We start from the raw sequence: 22,523 nt of genomic DNA, 5'->3' as shown, positions 1-22,523 counted from the left end.
TTAGTGTATACATGGGTGATTCCATAGCGGGTGATTCCACAAAATACATATTAAATTAATAAACGTTTATGAGTTTAGAGTGCACACTCGTGATAAATTAAGGTTAGGATTGATTTCTAACCAGTTAATTTATTTATGTAGTTGAAGACTGCTAGGTATTCACTTTTGTCAGTTTAATTGTATTATTTTACTAACGATTGTGAATGCTTCAGTTGATGTGTAGAGATAGCAGCAGTGGTGGAGGAAAGCATTGGAGGATAGTGTGTATTCGAGTTATCACTTATATTTTGATGGGCGCATACCTTAGGCATGGCGCCTATATTTTGTCGCGCCTATCTATTAAGGCGTTGGATATTTATTTATTATTTTGTATTCGTATGGGCGCACGATTATGATATTTCTATTTGGACATTGTATTGGGTATGCCTGACTCTTTGGGCGCCCACCCATTAGCTTTATTTCTATTTTGTGCTAAAGCAAACTCAAAAGCCAAAAGCGTGCTATTTTGTAATTTGGGCTATTATTTGAGCTTGAAGATGATTAATACATAAAATACATGCTTTGTGGAGCGCTCACACAAGGCATGGGGGGAGATTGCACCCAATTGGTCTCTTGTTCATGTCGTGCATGCTTTCTACCTTGAGTTTTGTGCAAAAAGTAGAGTTCTTTTGTTCTTGGGGACCTTCCGGCGCTCACTACGCGAGCATACAACATCCGATCTGTGCACCAGAGAGAGAGAGTGTGTGTGTGTAAGTGTGTGTGCGCGTGCGTGTGGAATGTCACACCATGGTTTAACCTTCCATACACACAACAAGTGCTCTAAGATAGCAAGAAAGCATAAACATGGGAAAAAGTATCGATTGTATGTATCTAAGATTTGAGATATTAGATTCGCATGTGATCTGCTTTGCCACACACACACACAGAGATTTTAAGGGACCAATATTGTAATGTGTGTATTAATCAAATAATCCCATTAAAGATCAACTCTTAGAATAGAAAATAGTAAACATGGTAAACAATAGGTTGAAAGGGTAATAACATTTTAGGAATAAAAGTTGGATGTGCTATACACACCATCTAATCCATATATCAAGGGATGGATCCATCAAAGAGTGGGTAGGTGTACATATACAAGGACCTATTCACATAGAAGATAACATCCCTCAAATGATGGAGACCATGTAGATAGTGCATGGAAGTTTAGAATGTTAAAAAGAACACCAACTCATGATTAAGTGATGATTATTGTGAATCAATGTAGGATTTTGTCCATTTTAGTAGATGTCATTAGAATGCATGTGTAAGATGTATTTATGAATAGATTTTTCCACCATTGACTTTCACAATATCCCCTTTTACAGGTTGCTCCTGACATGGGAGCTCTTAAGCATGTGAAGATGCTCTTAAGTAGTCTTCTTGCTTCACATAGTTCGGTGATTTGGGGCTAAGTTTTCTTTATTGCTCTAAGTAGCCTTAATATAAATTTAGAGAAATTATCCAAAGAAATAGGTAACACTTGACACCTCACTTCCTATAAAGTGACGCTAATCTCCAAAGTGACATCTTGATAAAATTACAATCAAAGTGTTTTGCTTATTGGGCAATAATGGGTCAAATCACAATGTAAATTAAAGTGTTTGTGCATTTTTTCATTTTGAGAGAGAGAGAGAGAGAGAGAGAGAGAGAGAGAGAGAGAGAGAGAGAGAGAGAGAGAGAGAGAGAGAGAGAGAGAGAGAGAGAGAGAGAGAGAGAGAGAGAGAGAGAGAGAGAGAGTGTGCATGTGTGCACGCATGCGTATGTGCATGATCATTTATAGATGCACCTACATCTGTATACATACATAGGTGTATCAATGAAGAAACTAAATCTTAACTCAAGTTGCTAAATCTATATACATCTAGCCAAAGCATGTATGCAAAGTGTGATCAAGGTGCATCCCCTTCATGTTGTGGCTATAAAGGGAAGAATATGTGTTGCTTAGAAAAATGTGAAGCTAATGCGGCACAATGAACTTCAAAATGGCACATTTCCACACAAATCTTAATTCAATGAACTTCAAAATGGCACATTTCCACACAAATCTTAATTCACAATGAGAGGCCAATATTGTGATGCTATAGTTTGAAGGTTTTACAAAGCAAGTTATAAAAGGTATAAAATGCTTGACTCAATAAACTTACATTCAATATCTAAAAAATTGTATCATAGCTTCAAGTAGGTTTAAAAAATACATCATTATTGCAAAGTGCAAAGTGATTGGCTTTGATATGTATAAAGCATGTTGTTTGTTTTATTTTTTATGAGCAAAGGGAAGCAACTATGACACGGCGATGCTTAGTCTTGTGAGCTTCATGATAATGTTGCAAATTGTGTGAAACGCGGTTAGTAGGCTTGGCCATCAGCACGGGCCAAGCCAGCTAGCAATATGAATTTGGCAAAGACATAAATATAAAACACATGATTTTCTTGTATTGATTCAATGTTTATTTTGTAACTGTGAAAGTCCAACTTCCTTCTTTTTTTAAGGTTTGAGCTAGATAGAGGCTTCACTTTTAGGCTTTGCTAAAATTTTAGACATTAGGTAGCAATAGAATATAGGCATAGGTACAAACACAGATTTGTGCTTATTGGGTTTTCCACATACTTAAACAAAGCTTGCACATCCATGTATTTTTATGTGAAATAACATAATGAGCTTTATTTTTATTTACTTACACATCTTACAAAATGCAGTATCTCGCCTTTTGACTTGGCTTTTTCCTTATGTCAGCAAGAAATGCGTATATTGACAACATGTATCACATTCTTCGATGGGATTGATAGGCCTTAATGAGGATCTCAACTTGTTATTAAAGTGTTTCGCTTTGGTGTGTTTCCTAGTTGGTTTTCCCGTTTGAGATATTCCCTTTGGGCTCTCACTTTTGTGTGCTAGAGCTCTTAATTTCTGTATGTAGGAGGGTTGATTAGTGTTCATGAAAAACTTTCTTCCTATCAAATGGAAAAAAAGGAAGATGTTGAAATATGATTGATTTTTGGGGGAAAAAAATATGGATTAGAGTTGGTTTATAACTAAAATATCAAAAAAGTAGTCGGATTTCATAAGGACAGACTCGAATTTGAACTAGTTTTCCAAAAATCCAACTAGGAAAATTATAGAGAAGGATAGTTTTGCGTGAACATTGGGGCTTACACCAATTCCCTAGCCGGGATTGTTGATTTATGACAAGGTAGTTGTTGATTTGCAATAAGGTGGACTTTTATTGTGGTGTATCATGGAATGTAGGCAAGTGTTGTAAGGAGCAAGCGGACTTTGTCTTTTGGTGATATATGTGTATTATTAATTGAATCGTTGGGTGTGTTTGTTGGCCATTTGTTTTTGTTAGTTGGTGATGAATAGTGGGGTGTTGATTAGTCTTAGTGATAATTGTTAATTAAAGGGTGCATGGATTAGTCTTCCGGGCTAAGAACACAATCGGATCCTGGTAGGCCTAGCGATAATCGTTCGTTCAAGGGTGTTTTGTCCCGACTCACCTTCCCTTCTTCCACTTGTTCCCGCGACCAGGTCTCTCTCTCTCTCTCTCTCTGTCTCTCTCTCTCTGTGTAGCTTCTTGGGTCTCTGCACAGAATCAGAAAAGCTCTCTTTTCTATTTATTCCTCTCTTTTCTTCTCTTCCTTCCCCCGCACCAGCCCCCCCCCCCCCCCCCCCCCCCCCCATCCCCATTTCAAAGGTTGTCATCAAGATTAGGTGGAGCCATCATCCTTACCAGCCTTACCTTCCCTCGCCTAAAAAGGCGCTCGTTCCCCTTTTGACCTGCAACAACAACAGGCAGTAGAGAGAGTCTGCCATCAAAGAACAGAGAGAAGGAGACAGCCGACAAAATCAGGAGCTCTGGCTTGCGCATCAAGCTAAGGATAAAGAGAGCAGCTGTTACATTTGGGCACAATAATACAATACAGGCTTTTGCGTGGGTTTGTCTTTGAGGACAATAGCTCAATACAAGTGAAGCAGAACGATAGAGGATAAACAAAGCAGGTATAGGTGACGCATAACGCTACAGGCTTTTGCATTTGTTGGTCTTGAGACAATTATTCAATACAGGTGAAGCAAAACAATACAGGATAAACAGAGCCTTAGTGGAGTACAGACGTACTGCATCGCAGAGCAAACAGTGAAGTTATAGCAGCGAAGGTGTATCATCTGCTAAACAGTGACAGAGTAATAGCTTGCCCTGTGTTTACGTCAAGGGATACAGCATCACAGAGCAAACAGCGAAGGAATAGAACTAAGTACAGTTGATATAGTCGACAACCAATCCAAGTTGAATGTGCATCATCTGCATGAACATTGAAAGACTAATAGCTTCTCCTGCGTCTTTGGAGAAGGACCTTCATAAGTTTTGCTGGGCCTATTAAGGAAAGCAACGGGCGATTGGAATTAGGTTCCTTTGGATTTGGTTAGTGCTGAAACTGTGAACATCATCGGCGGTTTCTTGTCCAAATCGAAGCGGTTTTGAGCTCCTCGAGATAGCATTGCATAAGCGGAGTTTGCAAGGTCAAAGTTTGGGTGAACCCAGCTGGTTCTGATACAATTGCTGTGATTGAGCTGATTCTTTAGAGGGCATGCTACATTCAGTTCGAATGGGAGTCCGTATATTGATGCTGTTGGCACAAGTTGCATTTCTAATGCAAGCTGCCCTTAGTCTATCGCCAGATGGTGTGTGATCTAAATTCTAATTTCCAAACCATCAAGTTCCAAGTGAAGCTCATTGATTTTCTTTTTCTCCACCTCCTTTCTACTAAACCTAGGTGGAGAATATCAAATTCTGTAGTCTAGCTCTCTAACAAGCTTTACATACAGGATGGGCTTTGCTGCACTTCCGCTCAAGAATTGAACATGACCCAAATCGTGTGCTGTCTAATTGGAATGTGTATGATGAGGACCCATGCAAGTGGTTTGGGGTTCACTGCAACGAATTGAAAGTAACATGCCTGTAAGCCTTTCCTGGCAGCCTCATAACTGCTAATGGGAATTCTGATTGACAGTTTTTTGTCTGGCATATCATATGCATGCCATCAGTTTCTGTTTGATATTGAGGCAGGGGTGAATAAGGGCTTAACGTGTGGAAAATATAATATTTATTTTAACTATTCTCATTTTTGATACTGGGAATTTGATAAGGAAATGTCTCTTCTTTTGCCATTTTCCTTCATTGCTTTTGAAAATTTGCTTGACCTCATGCATACCGAGTTCCTGCTTCGCCCGTGTTCTGTAGCAATTTGTTTCATTTGTACTTTTTCTTTGACTAGACTTCCAGAATGAATAATGAGGTGTTCTATTCAAAAGTACAAGTAGACTGCAACATCCCGAAAAGGAGAGTGAAAAAAAAAAACCCAATTAGCTATGTACAATGTCAACTGCAAGTAGCTTAAAGATTGTGCACATGGCAAAATTGTGCAACAAGTTTTGGCTTCTTATTGTCTGGCATTTCTGCAAATTGATTGCCTTAAGATGTTAGGTTTTTGTAATTTATATCATATGACTTTTGAAGGTGCAGTTTGCATTTCATCTTCTAGTGCATTCTTCTGCTGTGGGCTCAGGCACCATTACTGATGATGTGACATCCAGCCTTGTGACAGCACGTAGCAGGCAAAGGACCATGTGTGGGGAAATGAGGAGATGGTGGCACAGCAAGATCAGGTCCAACCTCAGCCAGTTTTGGGGGGGAAAATAACTATCAGAGTCTGCTTTTATTTTGCTCCAGCCATTGCATGAAGGTCTTGTGCTTACCTATCACATTAATTAGCTAGCACTTAATTAGCTTCCTGCCTACTATTCAGCTTAGAATGTGCTTGTAATCAGCTGTAAACAACGATGCAAATGAAGTTGGACATGCAAGCCGGAAGGATCTTGGAAACCCACATGGCTTGTTGATACCAACAGATTCTTCACCTCCCAGGATCCCTCCACGAGATGCGTTACCTTGCCGGTGAGGAACAACCGCAGTCGGCGGGGCTCTAGTTGAGGATGTACACTGAAGTGTTAACAACCTCAATCTAAAGGTACTCTGGGAGCTCTGCTACGAATAGCATAGAGTGTGCCATGATCATGATGGTTTGGCTTCCATGCTCTACAACTCCATTCTTTGAAGGGGAGTTGGTAGAGGTAAGTTGGCGTGAAGTGCCATGCTCTTGTAGAAACTTGGAAAACTTGTGAGAGGTGAACTCGCCCCCACTATCACTCCTCATATATCCAACACGATGACAAGTTTGGTTATGTGTCAACATTACCCAAGTAGAAAAATATGTGAAGGCGTCGGACTTATGCTTAAGAAAGTACGTCCATATGTAACAAGGATGATCATCCACAATAAAAATAAGTATAGTGCACTGTTTAAGGCCGTGGTGGATGTCGGCCCACAAAGATCAACATGGATCAATCTAAGAGGCGCCTCAACTCTATGTGTAGACTACTGAGAGAATAGGGTATGACGTTTCCCAAGTTGATAAGCTTTACAAATGTCCTATGATGGCTTAAGGTGGAGAAGGCCATCAACTAGCTGTTGACGTGATAACTCATAAAGAGAGTTGTATTCGAGACGTCTTAGGCAAAAATGACAAAGACACTCAGTACTCGTAGACTTTCGTGTAGTGGCTAAAGCTTGGAAGCAGTGGATTTTAGAGCCCTCGGTTGTTAGCTTGGAAAGAATCTGTCATGTGGTACAGGCCACTAGGTTGTGCCTCACGGCGAGCAATCACTAAACTAGTCTGAGAGTGAAGGACCTTGATTGTGGTTGTTGTGAAGAAGGCCGCTTGACCAAACTGGCAAAGTTGCTGAACAGATAACGAGTTCACTCCAAGCTAGGGAATGTAGTATACATCATCAAGTGTAGCGCGATCCGGGTCTTAGCTAGTGGCAAAATTGATGTGACCGTGAGTCTGAATGGTGTGACTGAGGAATTGTTTCCAACTCGGACGTGCTTGGTTGCAGGGGCTCACGAAAGAAAAATGTTCGTGACGGGGGTCATGTGATGGGTAGCTCCACTGTCCACAATCCAAGGAGTAGTTGAAGTTCTTGACTGTGACTAGTCAAACAAGCCCTTTGCCATTGAGAACGTTGTCAACTATGATGACTAACTGGTGGTAGTGTGGGTTTGGCCTTGCTACTGCCCTTGTTGAGGGTTGCTACCACCTTGTCTCCCTTATTGGGGATTGCCTGATTGAGGAGTGGGGGTTTGAGTATTATCTTTTGGTGTTGTGCTTTGTGCCTTTGATCGACACTCATTAAAATGACCAGCCTTTTGACAATGTTGGCAATACCGATTTTTCTTCGGTACATTCTACCACTTGGGTTTTAGAGATGATTGGGAGTTTCCTTGGGTCTCACTAGTTTGGTTTTGATTTTGTTTACCCTTCCTTTGCTGTCCCTTTTGAGAAGAAGGAGCAAGAGCCCCCTTTGTAGAGGTCAAACTATGAAATTGATTGAACAATTGAGTGTAAGGCAGTAGTTGACACTCAAATTCATAGAATGTTGGGATGGTGGATTGTGAGATCACTTGTTGTATAAAATAGAGGTATTTCCTTGGTAGCTTGTTTAGAAACAATGTGACCTGATTGTCAAAGGACTTAGGAGTCGTTGTGGTAGAGAACTTGGTGAGAAGGCACTAATACTCAGCCAACTTGACTTTTAAGTCATCCTGGTCAGTGATTTTAAAGTTTCGGAGCTCATGATCGAAATTGATGTGATGGGTGCTATTCGGAGCTACATAGCAGTCAGTCAGGTGTGCCCAATGCTTGAATGTTAAGTCAAAATGTTGAAGCTGTGAATGAAATTCAGGTAAGAGACCTTGCATCAACTTGACAATAGTGAAGGCATATCTAGCCTTCCATTAGTAGACAACATCGTATGGAATAATGTTCCAATCCTTGCACAAGGTTCCATAGGTTTGGGGAGTCAAGGATATGTCTCACCAGGTTTGACCAAGTAGTGAATGTACTAAAATCAAAGAAGAGACAAGACAAACAAATGATGTACCCATTGTACAATAGGATGGTTCTTCTTGGCATATGCACATAGATGCCTATGGGGGGGAATCTGGGCAAAGACAAACAATTCCTTTTACATCTCACTAATGATTCCCATGGCTAGCAAGAAGTGCACTCAAAAAAGGATAAAAAGTCGAAAGATGTTTAGAACATTGGATCCTTGGAGGATATATAGAATGCCCTACGTATCTATGTGCATGGCATGGACAAGTCTTTGTCCCAAGGTGTTGGTGTTACACCTTTGAGCATTAAGGCAACCTCTATTTGTAAGGCTCGACAGGAGCCATTAGTGTTCCCCCCAAGTGTATGGCCTAGGACAAGAACAATAAAGTCATTATTCCGTGGGACTGCAGATAGCAGCACTCTACCACAATGGATGTGCATCAGCCCTTGACTTCTAAAGCACATGGATATGGGGCAAATGCCTTGGTTATATTGTCGGATTTTGAGGACGAGGATATTCAATTGCACAAATTACCTTAATAATCTCGGAGATTGGACACCCTATTTCCCCCCAAAATTGGTGTCCCTTTTGGTATTTCTTTAACTTGATTGCCAATGGAATGAGTACAAACTAGGATTTACAATTTCCTTTGTTGTTCCAAAAGTCCCTTTGCTGTAGCAACAATTAGCAATCAATTCGGGCTCTTGTTTTTCCACTTAGGACTTGCACAAAAGGAACCTCCAATTGGCCAAATGTTGCCCCAAATTACAATGAATGGGTTGGGATCTGAATTTCTTGACAATTATACAAATTTCATGTGTTGAATTCAGTGTACAATGCCTTCACCAACTGTCACTGGTCTTGAGGTGGTGGTTAAACCCTAATTTCTGCAGAAATTAAGGGTTTACAACAGAGATTTCTTTGCTATCCACCAAATTTGATTGAAATCTGATCCAAAAGGCAGAGAAATGCTGAGATTTACTGAGCACAAGTTGGAGAAGGTGAGAGAATGCGAGAAAAGAGAAAATCAGGAATTCTTCGTGAGAAAGGTATTCAAATTGGGTGCGGCTTGTCAAATACTGCCTAGGAGTTGTCGCCTACTGCGAGGGATGCCGGAATTTGTTGTTGCCAGCCATCAGTTGCTGTCACCATCTCCAAGAACCCTCAAAATTGCTGTCACTTGTTGATTGCTCTTCTCCTGCCCCTGGCTGTCTTAGAAGGTCCTTCAATTGCTGTAGAACAGACCAATAACATCTCCTTCCTCTCTCTTGCAAGCTAAATGCCTTGAATGTCTCTCTCTAGCCTCCAAAGACGTTTTTCAATCTTACATGGGAATTTTTGCCAAGTGGCAACCTTCTAAACTCATTTTTCTGCATTATCTAGCCATTTAATTAATTTTTAGATTAAATAATTGTGAAAATTAAATTCAGCCCTTTTGACCCATGTGTGCCCATCCATAATTTAATTGGCTAGGCCATGTGCAACTTGAAGTGGTCTTAAACCTTTGTTGACCCTTAGATTGGTATTAATTAATTAATTAATGCTAGTCCCTAGTGCCACCATTGACATGTCAAACCATTGTTCTAGGGTCACATTTGATTCCAATTGACTACAAAAATCGAGTCGGCATAACTTATCACAACTTTTGCCTTTGATACCCATTGCATTCTCGAGGGCCTTGGCTTGTTACCTTAAAATAATTGCGATGTGCAACATGTGCTTAACAACCTTGGACATTTGATTAATAACTTAATCAAATGTTAAGAGCAAGATTAAAGCATCTCAAAATTTCATGTCCTCATGACAGGGATCATTGAAACTCTCTCAAACCACGCATCAATTTTATGTTTTCCATTAATTAAACGTGCTTTGGGATTGTTTAAAGAAGTTAATTAGTTGTAAAGTGTATTTTAGCTCAAGACCCCCTCTTAAGCCCAAAACTGAGCGAAAAGGAGAGGCTAGCAAGTGTTATCCCAAGGTGTTTCATCCCAAAGCTGCTAGGGCATCAGACGAAAGGATACACATTAGTTGCCTAGTGGCCTACCAAGACTACAGAGGCGATGGTTATCTTACTTAAGGAGTCTAAGTAGTCGCCCTAGAGAGGACAAGGCATCGGACAAAGGGTGCACGTTGGTTGCCCAATGGTCTACCAAGCTCTATAAAGATGGACGGAACCACATTGAACTTTTTGTGTTTTTGTTTTTTGTTTTGGGTTGGAAAGGTTAATTTTATAGGTTATGGCCAATTAAGTAAGAGTGACCCAGAGGACAAGAGTAGGGATGGTACATCCAACACATCACTAAACAAAAACCAGCTTACCTATCCATTAGAGGATGGTGGTGTAATCCGTCGGTGAAAAGAGCTTAGGATGCTTCCAATCGTGCTTTGCACAATGGGATGCATAGTATGCTATATGCTGAAGAATGCTCATGCAGGAGGTGCCACTTGGACAGTGCTCCTCATGGGGAAATTGTTTAGTTCCCCCAGCCCTCTTCGCAAACATGATGAAATTATGCAATGCATAGGGGAAGGTACAACTAGGAGGGGGGGAGGGTTGATGTTGATACCAAGAAGGGTAGAAATCCTCTCTCAACTTGGATGTCGATGTCGAAGAAGTAAGAGGAGCTTGAGGATGTTGGTCCTTGTGTGGTGCTGAGAATCATGAGGAAGATGATGAAGTATCCCTATTGGAAGAGCAAGGATAGAAGTCACTGCCATGATAGCATGGAGAGATGTGCTGCATGATTCGTCACAGGAGGGAAGCCTCCATGTTGGTAGAAGAGCAAAACTCCAAGTAGATGGAACCATGAAAGAAACGATGTGTAGCTTCTATCTCCAGCTTAGGAAGGACTAGTATGAACCTATATGTTAGTCCTACACTAAAATATAAAACCCTGCAAAAGAGATCAACATTTGCAAGCATAGAGGTGAGAAGTGAGATGCTTCAAAAAGCAAAATTGAAAGTAAAGGAAAGCGAAGGTAAGTGCAATGCAATGAGTATGTAAGTATGCAATGGAATTCTAAAAAGGGAAAGGCCAAGTGTGTGGCCACCAGTGCATATGTCGAGGTGGGAAAGAGGTCCTAGAAGGTGCAGTGGATGTCCTAAGAATGGATGCATAAAGTGCAAAAGTGAGCCACTAGTAGCAGACCAATAAGCTAATCCTTCAGGAGCAGTGAAAGTTATAGGTTGCTGAGATTGTCCGCCCACATGTCCAATAGCCAGTGGGGTAGATGGAGCAAAGGGTGCAACAATGGGAGGTGTAGCTCCAGTGGACTGGCCAGCCGAAGTAGGGTAGTTATAGTGCTGTGCTGTGGTTTTCTTGGTTAGAAGTCCTTGGGCCTTGGTACAACACTCCTCGTCCACATGGCCTGATTGCTAGCAGTGTATGTCAAACTTATTTTTCTTAGGAATTTGCTACCAAAGGGGTCGTGTTTCTTGGGTTCTGTTAGAGAAAGGGTATCACCCTTGTTTTGGCTTGCCTTTGCATCTTGTGAGTTCTTGCCATTGTTGGTTTTCCCTCCCAAATAACCAATCCTTGCTTGATAATGTGTTGGATAAAATGGAACTATTTGTCGGGTAGCTTGTTCAAGAAGAATATGATCTAATTGTTTGACTTTTGGGAGCTAGTACTGGCAAACATGGTGAATAACTACCCAACTTGATTGTCAGATCATTTTCTTCCTTAATGGAAAATTCTTGAAGCTCAAAATCAAGATTGATATGTGGAGTGCGATCTCTTGCTACATAGCGATCAATGAGATGACTCCAATGCTCAGATGTGAGGGGAAAGTGTTGTAATTGAGAGTGGAACTCAGGAAGCAATCCTTGCATTAACTCAACATTGGCTGGTGCATTGCGGACTCTCTATCGACGGATGTGAGCTGAGTGAGCTAATCAAGGGTCTGGCATAGGCTTTGGTACGGATGACGAGATCCCAAAGTTGTCGAGATTCAAGCACTTGTTGCATGAAGTTCAACCAAGTGGTGAAATTTGACCTGTTAAAATGTGTCTTATTTGTGAAGGCATTCTTGGCCGTCGCAACAGGAGTGGTAGTGCTAGGAGATAGAGAAGGTGTGTAATGGGTGTATGTTGGATAGGGGGGATAGAAAAGGAAGGGTGCACATTTGGGAAGGAATCCCAAAGTACCCACCGCGTATACGAGAAGTATGCACAGTGATATCAAATGTGGGCATGGTTGGATTAGGTATGGGCATGGTAACTGCATGAGGAGGCTTAGGCGGAGAGATAGGGACACAGGGAGTAGAAGATGGAAATCCTCGCGTAGGAGTGACCCAAGGGATATGTGATGACAGTCCATAAGCAGAGGATGGATATCCATGTGTTTGAAAGGTCGTGTGGAAAGGTTGTGAGTGTTCGGGGTAGTGAGGGGAATGCCCATCATAGCTGTCCCAGAGTGTAAGGATGTGGAAAAGATGGGGTATGTGGAAGGTACAACATTAAAGGGTGGCATTTCCCCTAATGATGCACCAAGAGGTGGAGTGAATGGAGGGTAGGTAGATGGGGGGGATGGGGATGAGAAAGTTCTAGGAGTGGAGATGGAAGATCCAACCCCTAGTGTTTTTTGAGCGGAAGTGGAGTGTAATTCTAGGTTTTAGAATAAAGATGTGAGGAGATCAAAATGTTGAGAAGATAGTGGTGGGATGGGAAGGAGTTGAGAAGTGTGGTTTACTTGCTCAAATGAAACAGATGGTAGAGATATACCTAATGAAGGGTGACTACTTCAAGGGCTTCCTCTATTAAAGTTAATATACTGAAAACCATCTGGACCCGGCACATCAAGGAGAAACAGGAGAGGGTTTTGGCTCATGTGACTCAATGGGGTTCTTCGAACTTGACATAAGGTCTAGTTGTGATGAAGGAGATGGATCGCCAGACGTGTGTAATGTTGTGATCTCTCCAAGTTCAGAGAGGTAGCTAGTCTTACCAATCGGTCCAGACGGAGTAGTAGTACTCGTTGGAGGGTGTAAACCGAATCGTACATGATGCGCAAGTACTCTTCAAACTCGTTCTCTATAAGATGACGAAAACGTGAAGAAGAAAATGGTAAAGGTAAAGGTGTGCCTACCTCCTCCTCGAGACCATAATAGCTTCTCAGAGTCTCCAATGATGGAGAACCCTGATAGGGTCTTATAGAAACCCTAGAAGAAGGCGCTTGAGACATTATGAGTCAGAATCGAGTTGCGTGTGAGTCTCGCACAAAGACTAGTCTCCACAATCACTACAGGATACTCTTTAGAAGAGCATCGGCTCTGATACCATGTGAAGATATGGTGGGGTTTGCATTGAGGAAATACATGTATGACCAAGATTAAAACTCAAAGGCTCAGATAGAGTAGCAAAACTCAAACTCGAAAGGCCAAACACCAAATGAAACGCAAATGCAAAACTCAAAACTCTAACATAGAGACAAATATAGGGAGAAGAAACTCTGAAGTGAATGAATGCTGTAAATGAATGCAAGAGTGTATAGAGTGCCCAAGGGTAGAGCAATGGAGTGTTAGAGAGTGACGTCCATTGGAGATGGATTCGAAGTGCTGTGACCACCAGTCAAAGTGACGGAGTGAGGGAAACACCAAACGTTGATCACTAGAGTGTGAGGAGATTGAGACGACTGTAGAGGATGATGCCTGAGGAGGGTGGAGACACCAGAAAGCTGCAAATGCAACAATTGAGGAGCCGCTAGGAGGAGGATGATTAATGCTAGCTGCCGCTAGGTAAGGAAGACCAAACATAGACAACAGCAGGTTGCCTGATGATGTGGAAGGGCTGCCACCTGATGCTAGGGATTGTGGAGTCCAAATGCAAGTAGGAGGAGGAGGAGTTGGCGATGACAAGGATGCCGAATGTAGTTGGAGGGAGGGCCCCAGATAGTGAGGGGCAGCAATAGATGAATACGCTAGGCACTGGAGGAGCTATGGAAGGTGTGGCAGCCGTTGCAAAGGGTAGACCACCACCTGGATGAAGGCTGTTGGCTGAAATCTGCACCAAAGGAATGAGGTTGAATGGTGGGCAGCCTGTCTATTTATAGATGCTGAAGGGTGTCGCAAAAAATTAGGGTTTTGGGGGATCACTGAAACTCTCTCGAATTGCACACCAATTTTGCGTTTTTCATTAATTAAGCGTGTTTTGGGCCTGTTTAAAGGAGTTAATTGGCTGTAAAGCATGTTTTAGCTCAACAGGCACTTGCATGCTTTTCTTGTCTCTCGAACATCTCAACAAAACATGAAATGGTAGACTGCACATGTGGGCAAGAAATTGTCCAAAATTTGAAATGAGTATAATTGTGAGGGTTTTCTGGATCATAAATTTAGCACTTAGTTCTCAAGTCCAGCTGTATGGCCTGTTGAGAGTCTTTGCATGTAGTCCTAGTACTTATTGTAAGACATGATTGGACTTCAATGGAAAAAGTAGTGGTGTATGATGTGTGGCCTAGATTTATTCTTTATGCGTTCCAATGTTTGATGGAAACATCCTACTGTGCATTGTTGTGCACCTTTGATTTGCCGTTCATACAGTTTCTGCTAGCATCATCTTGTAGTATAAAGTTTGGACTTTGAGTTATTATCTTGTGACTTGCTGGCCATTTAATTGCTACAGAAATCTCACAGGCAATTCATTGAGAGGGATATTAGCACCAGAACTTGGGCAACTGACAAACCTTCAAGAACTGTAAGTTATCAGTTGCTGGACCCTGCTGTAAAAGGTGCCTAGTGGTCTTTTTTAGCATTTTTATCCTGTCAAATTGTCATGTCTTCGATATAAATCAGGAGATGCATATATAGTTTCATTTCCTAATCAAAACTTGCGCTTTGGATGTATGAATGTGTAAACATAGAGCTAATTTGTCAACCATGACTTACATGCAGGCTTTTGCGGGATAATTGTCTTATGGGTGCCATTCCATTCGAGCTTGGTGAATTAGAATATTTGGAGGTCCTTGACTTGGCTTGCAATAGATTGACTGGTGAACTACCTCATGAGTTAGGAAACCTTTCAAGCTTGACCAGGCTGTAAGAACCTAAACTTTATAAGCTGACAAAGACAATTGAGATCAGCTATGTTATAATTCATCTTATTTTCTTCTACAGGTACCTTGAAAATAATGAAATTGAAGGAAACATACCACCAGAGCTAGGGGGTTTAAGGAATATTCACGAATTAAGAATTGGCATAAATAAGCCAAGGAGAATTATCCCGGGAGGAGCACTTGCAGCAAATGCTGGGTCAGTGGAGTTCTTGTATCTGGTTAAGATTGAAATTTGAAGTTATGGGTCAATGGAGTTCTTGTATCTGGTTAAGATTGAAATTTGAAGTTATAATTTGATTGTTTTGAAAGCTGTACGTGTAATGGCAGGAATCAAATGATATCATACCTCATGATGGATCATAGATGTTTTATTGTTTCTTTAGATGTCGATGTGCTCTAAAGGTTTCCACTCCTGGTAGTTTGAAATACATTTGTTCTGTAGAGGTCTTCTCAAAATTCTATGCAAAGTATCTTTTAGGTATAACAGAGAACTTTGGATGTGTTTCGATTTCTCCTTGTTTTCCTAGGGATATATTTACCAGGCTTAACATTAACTGCATATAATGGTTTAAAGGCTTAGCAGAGTGGAGGACTCATTCAATTGCTTTTTGCTGGCTTTTCATTAAATGTTGTTGTGTGTTTAATGGCTAAATAAGTTTCTGTAATGTTTTGATTATTAATATAGATGAACCTTACGGTTCAGGACAGCTAACTATCTAAGTGACTGCACAAGCTTAAATGGGCAGCTGAACACAAAATGTCAAACCTTTGTAAACTTGGCCCAAGTCAGATATGTTGTAGTAGAACATGATTGTTGCCTGACACCTGGGTAAGTGGCATTCAAAGGGGCTGTAAACAACACAAGCTGCACCATGAATGCAAAAAGGGAAAACTTCAGAATGCATTAGTTGGGACACAGAAATTTCCATTTTCTTTTGATATAGGCTATAGCAAGATGTTTTAGAAGTAATAAGTTCAAACTTGTTTGAAACTAGGTGGCACCTCCACATTCGCAAAACCATCCTCTCAATATGATATGTGGGGGTAAATATTGTCACGTATGAGCATTTTGCTGAACAATGATGGAACCATTCCTTCAATATGTTGGATCTGTGGTGGACCGAGAGAAGTCGGGGAGAGCCTTTGATTGGAGTCTCTAGCTTGCATGAGAGTGCAAGGAGTATCATGGAAGCTTGTCCACACTTTCTGGCCTCATTGGAAAGCTTATCTTAAGTGCCTTGCTAGCCATTAAATTCATCAACTTATCCTTCATTTGGATGCTTTGAAAGTGTGTGAGAGTTATATTCTTGCAGAATCATGCACTTAATTAGTAATTGGACAACATAAAACATAAATAAGAGCAATGAGGACAATGTAAATCCACTCAATATGATAATGGTCCAAGGTTTACCCATAGGCAACCCATAGGCAAACCACCAATGCACATTCACAACAAGGAGCAGCAAGAGACAGTCAATGAGGAATGGATCAATGTGGGAGTTTCAAACATGGTCTGGCCACAAATGTATGAGACTTGAGTCACCCTGTATGAGAGTTGAGAGGACGTAGAATAGTTAACCGGTATTTGCCCAAATCCAAATTTTTGTTGTTTTCAATTCCATTTTCATTCTCATCTCCACATTTCCATTTTCTTATTTCTCATGATTCCATAGTTATTCGAAACTCCGCAAAACTCCAAATTCTTGCTGTTTAATTGAGGTGCCTCCTCTCACCTAGGAGATGGTTGTCTTTTATAACTTTGGCAGGCTATAGTTGTATTCCTCATGTGATGCTCAGATGTGCTAGGATGTACATTGGCTTTTATGTCTCATTCTTATATGTCAATGGCCTCTTTCAAAAGTGTGGTGCCACCTTTTGCTGAGGTTGGTTTAAAACATACTTCATTTGTGAGTAGTATTCCTGTGTCATGGTAGTCCTATGAGCTCTTTAATGGTACATAAAGGAATATTATGGCCTTCTGTTCCTTGATGGCCTGGTAAAGGTCCTTTTCAAATCATACTTGATCCTGAAAGTCAAGGTGGCACAAAAAATGATTTGGCACAATATTGCTATGCCAAAATATTGCAGATTCTTTTGGAAGATTAATAAGCCCATCTAAACTTTTTTTGTGGGTAAATATGCATTATGTTACCAAGGCTCATGTACATGGAGATTCTATTAGAGATTGAAAGTTCAATGCGTGAATTCCGGAGTTATTCGCATCAGGGTCATTGATTCTGCAAAAATTTCCGGTTCTCACTTTGTTTGACGGATACTTTATGTGGATTGACATGTTTGCTCTATCTTGTTCTAATTGTGAATAGAAGTTATGGTGGCATGAGAAATACTATGCTTTTATTGTCTAGTTGGCAATTGGCAGTCTAAGGTGTTCTCTCACAGGTTGAGCTATGGTTATGATTGCTTCGCAAGTACTGGTGTTCATGATCAACGGTCTTCTGAAAAAGACTTGACAAGCATTGCTCCAAGTAAGATTTTTTGGATGAATCAGCTTCAAAGCTACTTTTGCTCTAGCAGCAGGCATAGGTTTCGGTTATTAAAAAAATGAGTCGATGCTGTAGTATCTGAGGCTAGGTGAACTTAAGTGTGGTCAACGTGTTAAGTGAAAACAAAAATATGAAAAACTATGCTACTTTGGTTACATGTTGCTATTGGAAGTCATCTTCTATGTAGATCATGGCTATTGCAGGGGTTGTGAAGCCAGTGAGACAGTAAGCTGTTAAGGCAATTAGATAATTGTGAAGTTACAAAGTTCCTGTCATTAGGTTGCAAGTGCATGGGATTCTTTTCTAAGAGTTGAATCCTGTTCAGATCTTTTCTTTCTACTTACAGCTCAGGTTGGTGTGTGCTGTCCAGTTTTCAGGAGAAGGTTACTTGAGACTGATGGTTCTGCCGGGGTCCCATTGTCTGGGAGTTTGAATGAGTCATCAAATTCTGTTTTCTCAGAAGGCTCTAGAACAGCTGCATCACCTTCTCCTTCTCAAACCAGTGCGGCTTCCTTTTCTACACCGCCAGCATCATCTCCCCACTCCCCTGCACCATCTCCTTCCATCAATTCCCCTTCATCCACTCCATTCTTTGTACCAAATCAATCACCTTCAAAAGCGGAAAGTGTGGTTGCAGTAGTCATTTCATTGGCATTGTTAGCTGTTACTGTGGCTATTGTTTCAGTGTTGTGCTATCGTCACAAGGGTGCTGCAGTCAGACCTTGGAAGAGCAGCATCAGTGGCGAACTTCAGAAGGGCTTTGTGAAAGGTGAATTTAAACTGCCAACCTTGTTATATTAATTTTGATATCAAACCTTGTTATCTTCTAATTTCCAACTCCGGTTAAACATTGTTGAGGAATTCCTTGGGGCTGGTGGGTGGTAGGCCAATAAAACTTCTCTGTGATAGGCCCGTAGCTAAACACCTTATTATAATGACATAATTTCCCCATCAGCCAAAGTAGCAAGGGGCCATAATCTGTGTTCTACTATTGCCAGGTGTTCCAGCATTCTCAAGGGAGGAACTCGAAAATGCTTGTGAAGACTTTAGCAATATTATTGGGTTTTCTCCAGATGTTGTATTGTTTAAGGGAACACTGGAAAATGGTGTAGAAATTGCTGTAACAAGTATCAGAAAGTCTGCAAAAAGTTGGTCCAATAACTCAGAATTGATTTTTTGGAGAAAGGTAGAGTTTTCCTAGTTGGAAGTTCATGATTTTGTTTATCTTTTTTCCATTCAACAGCATAACCAAGTCTGTTCCTTCTCAATACAATGCTCTCCCTGGGTGGGCAGGTTGAATGCCTTTCTCAAATGAAGCATCAAAATCTTGTCAATCTACTCGGTTATTGTGCTGAGGAAGAACCATTTGTACGAATGCTTGTTTTTGAGTATGTTCCAAATGGGACAGTTCATGAACACCTCCATAGTGCGTTTACTCTTATTACTCCTGTTTTTTTGTGAGATGAATAGTAACACTTACTTTCTATCAAATGTGATTGCAAAATTTTTGCAAGAAAATGCAGTCAGTGATTTTATAGAAGGTTTGTTTATGTTAAGTTGGAAATTATATTTGGCTTGGTGTTGCTAGACAAAGAATCTGAGCAGTTGGACTGGACAACGCGGATGCGGATAATCACTGGAGTTGCTTATGCTCTGGATTATATGCATCATGTCCTGGATACTCCTGCTACTTTATCAAAGCTAGATACCAAATCAGTCTATCTAGCTGAGGACTTCTCTGCAAAGGTTGGGAAGACGGATTTAGCAATTGTTAAGCAGCTTAAGCATCTAAGCTTGTAACCTATTTACAGGGAAATCTGTTCCAAGGGACTTCTCAGTTTATGATTTTGTCTTGCAGGTAGCAGATTTTGGGGTGTGGAAGGTATCTAGTTCACCAAAAGATCTCAAGTCTTCCAGTGAACACAGCAATGCAGTTGGGCATGATGACTTGGAACTGTCTGATCGCCTTGCACCTGTTGTAGACAGTAATGTCCATGATTTTGGAGTTTTTCTTTTGGAAATGATATCTGGGAAGCCAGTTTACTCCAAAGAGTGGGGTTCCTTGTCGGAATGGGTAAGCAAGTGGATTGATGGTCAGGTTGTGTTCAGTTTAATTGAAGTGCAGGTGCACATCTGCTTGGTTACCATTATCTAGTGAGGGAGTGCTTGTTGCAGTTCCTAGCTATAGGCAACCACTGACATCAGTTTTAAGTGAGCGAGTTTTAAGTATACACATGAGAATATAATGCCTAAATAATAAATTTTAAACAAATGAGTGCACAATTGACAGTAATATAGACCAGTGGTTTTACAAAAGGAGCGGTTACCTCTTCTTAGTGCTTGGGATATTAGATGGAAGGTTTCATTATCATGCCTTGTTGTACTCCTATCCTTCTGGACTGCAAGCGCTCCTTTCATGTGTTAGCAGTACATGTTGTATGTTATCTCCTGGTTGTGAGACCTATCACTGAGTCAGTGGGGGGACATAATGGAGCTCTGACATTTATTGCCTGTTGGTGTTGGTTTGATAATTTTGTCCGTTGTGGCTGGACACTCTGTCACCCAGACATTTTAGGTCGCACGGATTTTCTATATAGGACCTGCTTGCCCTTAAATTGCCTTTTGGCATAGACACCACATTGTGAGTTTATCCCTTTCTTTCAGCAGCACCGTCACTCATGCATTTTGCACTAGCTCGGGGCTGTCATCTTGTATCTTGTTCATCTTCCACTGCCATTTTGGCAAGGTATCAGAGCTCACACACCAGCCATGGCATTGAGTAGAAGGTCAATCATCGTACTTTGTTGTGAGCTCACTGCTGAACACCTTTCTCAGCCTATCTCGCTCTCCACCAGCTTTGCCATTGCTGTAGCAGCACGTCGTTTAGCTGCAGCAGATATTCCACGCCAATCTTCACCTTGTCGTTCTGTTGATTAGGCCCGCTCAGCTGGCAACAGCCCCAGCAGCATCAGTGATAGCTCTTGCTAAACATGATCAGAGCAGCCCTTTCTAGGTGGATTTGGAGCAGCAACCTAGGCATTGAGTTTGGTAAGGCCATGAACAGAGAAGGGATGGACGTCTAAGTTTGGAACATGAGACTTTCGATATGATGCATGGCGATGGACGATTGGAAAACAATGTCCAAGTGCCAATACCACAAATAGGTAGTGATCAATGTCACTTTTTATGGCTATATACTAACGAGAATAGAGATCTTGGAGCCAATTACCTTGATGACTCATATGACTTGTAAGATCACTATTGATGAGCTAGGACCGCTTTGAAGATGAGATAGCCGAAGGAGACCCCTCCAACTATTGAATACAAAGCAATACTAACTTTGTCGTAGTGGCGGGAGTAGAGGTACATGTAGAAATAGGCTTCATCATTGCTTCCTTGGCACTGGGTGTAAAGAAATACCCTAACATAGAAACACAAACAGAAACCGTACGACAAAGCAGAGACTGATAAAGGAACATAGTTAGGGTTAGGTTAACTCATAGACAATGAACACAGAAAATAAATGAAGTGATATGATTGCTGAATATACAATACTCATGCAACAAACACACTATGTAGTGAATGAATACTGAACCTCGAACTCTTGTATCTCAAGGATCAGGGCAAGAGTAATGAGTTAGAGAGTGTGTCGTACTCTGAACAGATCCCGAATCGCAGCAAGGCAGCCTTCGGATGTTGAACACCAACAAACGTAGCTGAGGAAGGCTGAATCTGATGCAGACGGCAGTGGAGGAGAGAAATACTAAAAACATAGGTGAGGAGAGAGAAACACTAAAAACACAGGTAGTGGGGAGAGAAAATCTGCTGCGACAAGCTGAGGAGAGAGAAAAACAGCAGCGACAGCAAGGAGGAGAGAGAAAATTGAGCAGGTGGCAGCTGGAGAGTGATCAGCAACAGTCACTCTGCTGTAAATAGTTGCAAACTGCAGGTGAAAGGCTGGAAATAGGCGCGAGACTGTAGATGACAACAAGGGATAATTGGGACTGCGATGTCCTCCACGAAAGGGGTGTGGCCAGCAGGCTGAAAGCACCTGAAACTTGCAAAAATGAGATTATTAACTGAATGGAGGGCAGCATATCTATTTGTAGAAAGTTTGGGCCCTCCCAAGTGGATTTGTGCATATGGGACACAGACACTCTCTAGGAACACATTTCTTTTAAATAAACAGGATTACTTCATTAATTAAGGATGTTTTGGGGTTGTTTAAGTGAAGCTAATGCATTTTTAGCTCAACACCTCCTCTTAGGCCCAACAACGGTGCCACGAGAATCAAGGCTAGCCAAGCCCTTTTTCTTTTCTTTTACCCCAAGGCGTCCCATCCCAAAGTAGCCAGAGCATCAGACAAAGGGTGCATATCGGCAATGGTTATCTTACCAAGGGAGCCCAAGTGATGACCCCAGAGAGGATAGGGCATTGGACAAAGTGTGCACGTTGGTTGCCCAGTGGCCTACCAAGCCCTACAAAGGCAGATGGAATCAGCTATGAAATTTTTTTTGAGAGTTTTTTAGATTTGATAGATTTAGTATTAAATAAGGGTTGTAAATCAGTTTTCGTCCTATTGAGTATCCGTGCCCCAATACGGGAGAGTGATAAGGGATGGTCAGATCGAAGACCTTGACAAAACAAGCATACTATCCCTACCATTACTCGTTTGCGGTGAAGAAGAAAAATGACTAAGATGTGGATATCGCAAATAGTTGAAGCAAGCAAAACAAGCAAAGCAAGCAAGCAAGCTAGGGAAAAAACTGCCTTGGAGACTGCCATGTGCAATGCCACAAATATAGTGGATCCAGACTCCACTACTCCAAAAGACCGAAAAGGGATATATGCACACAGATGCATGTTTACATGAACAGAATGTCAATGCATGAGATAATGCAAAGGGAGATGCAAGATGTCATGCTCATGCAAAATGCTATGCAACAGTGCTACTTGGACATTGCTCTTGCAGGGGAATTG

At 41.3% G+C, this 22,523-nt stretch overlaps 1 protein-coding gene across 2 annotated transcripts in view; it reads left to right on the top strand.

Moving 5' to 3' along the window:
- The first annotated feature begins 3,697 nt into the window (after positions 1 to 3,697).
- The window catches only part of LOC148012226 (protein MALE DISCOVERER 2-like), a 58,214-nt gene continuing 39,388 nt past the window's right edge, over positions 3,698 to 22,523 (top strand). The window contains exons 1-11 of one of the 2 annotated variants that reach the window (XM_087669812.1): positions 3,698 to 4,717; positions 4,862 to 4,994; positions 14,610 to 14,681; positions 14,879 to 15,022; positions 15,101 to 15,235; positions 17,440 to 17,525; positions 17,914 to 18,312; positions 18,542 to 18,729; positions 18,837 to 18,969; positions 19,132 to 19,289; positions 19,402 to 19,617. In XM_087669812.1, the coding sequence (XP_087525938.1) occupies positions 4,624 to 4,717; positions 4,862 to 4,994; positions 14,610 to 14,681; positions 14,879 to 15,022; positions 15,101 to 15,235; positions 17,440 to 17,525; positions 17,914 to 18,312; positions 18,542 to 18,729; positions 18,837 to 18,969; positions 19,132 to 19,289; positions 19,402 to 19,617 (1,758 nt within the window). In that variant the 5' untranslated portion in view covers positions 3,698 to 4,623. The remainder of the gene's footprint in view (positions 4,718 to 4,861; positions 4,995 to 14,609; positions 14,682 to 14,878; positions 15,023 to 15,100; positions 15,236 to 17,439; positions 17,526 to 17,913; positions 18,313 to 18,541; positions 18,730 to 18,836; positions 18,970 to 19,131; positions 19,290 to 19,401; positions 19,618 to 22,523) is intronic. The other variant, XM_087669813.1, reaches the window with a different exon arrangement.

Source organism: Lygodium microphyllum, chromosome 27, assembly GCF_053477565.2.
Source record: "Lygodium microphyllum isolate KBCC chromosome 27, Lygodium_microphyllum_v1.1.10, whole genome shotgun sequence".
Taxonomy (NCBI): domain Eukaryota; kingdom Viridiplantae; phylum Streptophyta; class Polypodiopsida; order Schizaeales; family Lygodiaceae; genus Lygodium; species Lygodium microphyllum.
Note: the sequence above shows the minus strand (reverse complement) of the source record. Positions and strands in the feature narration are given on the sequence as shown.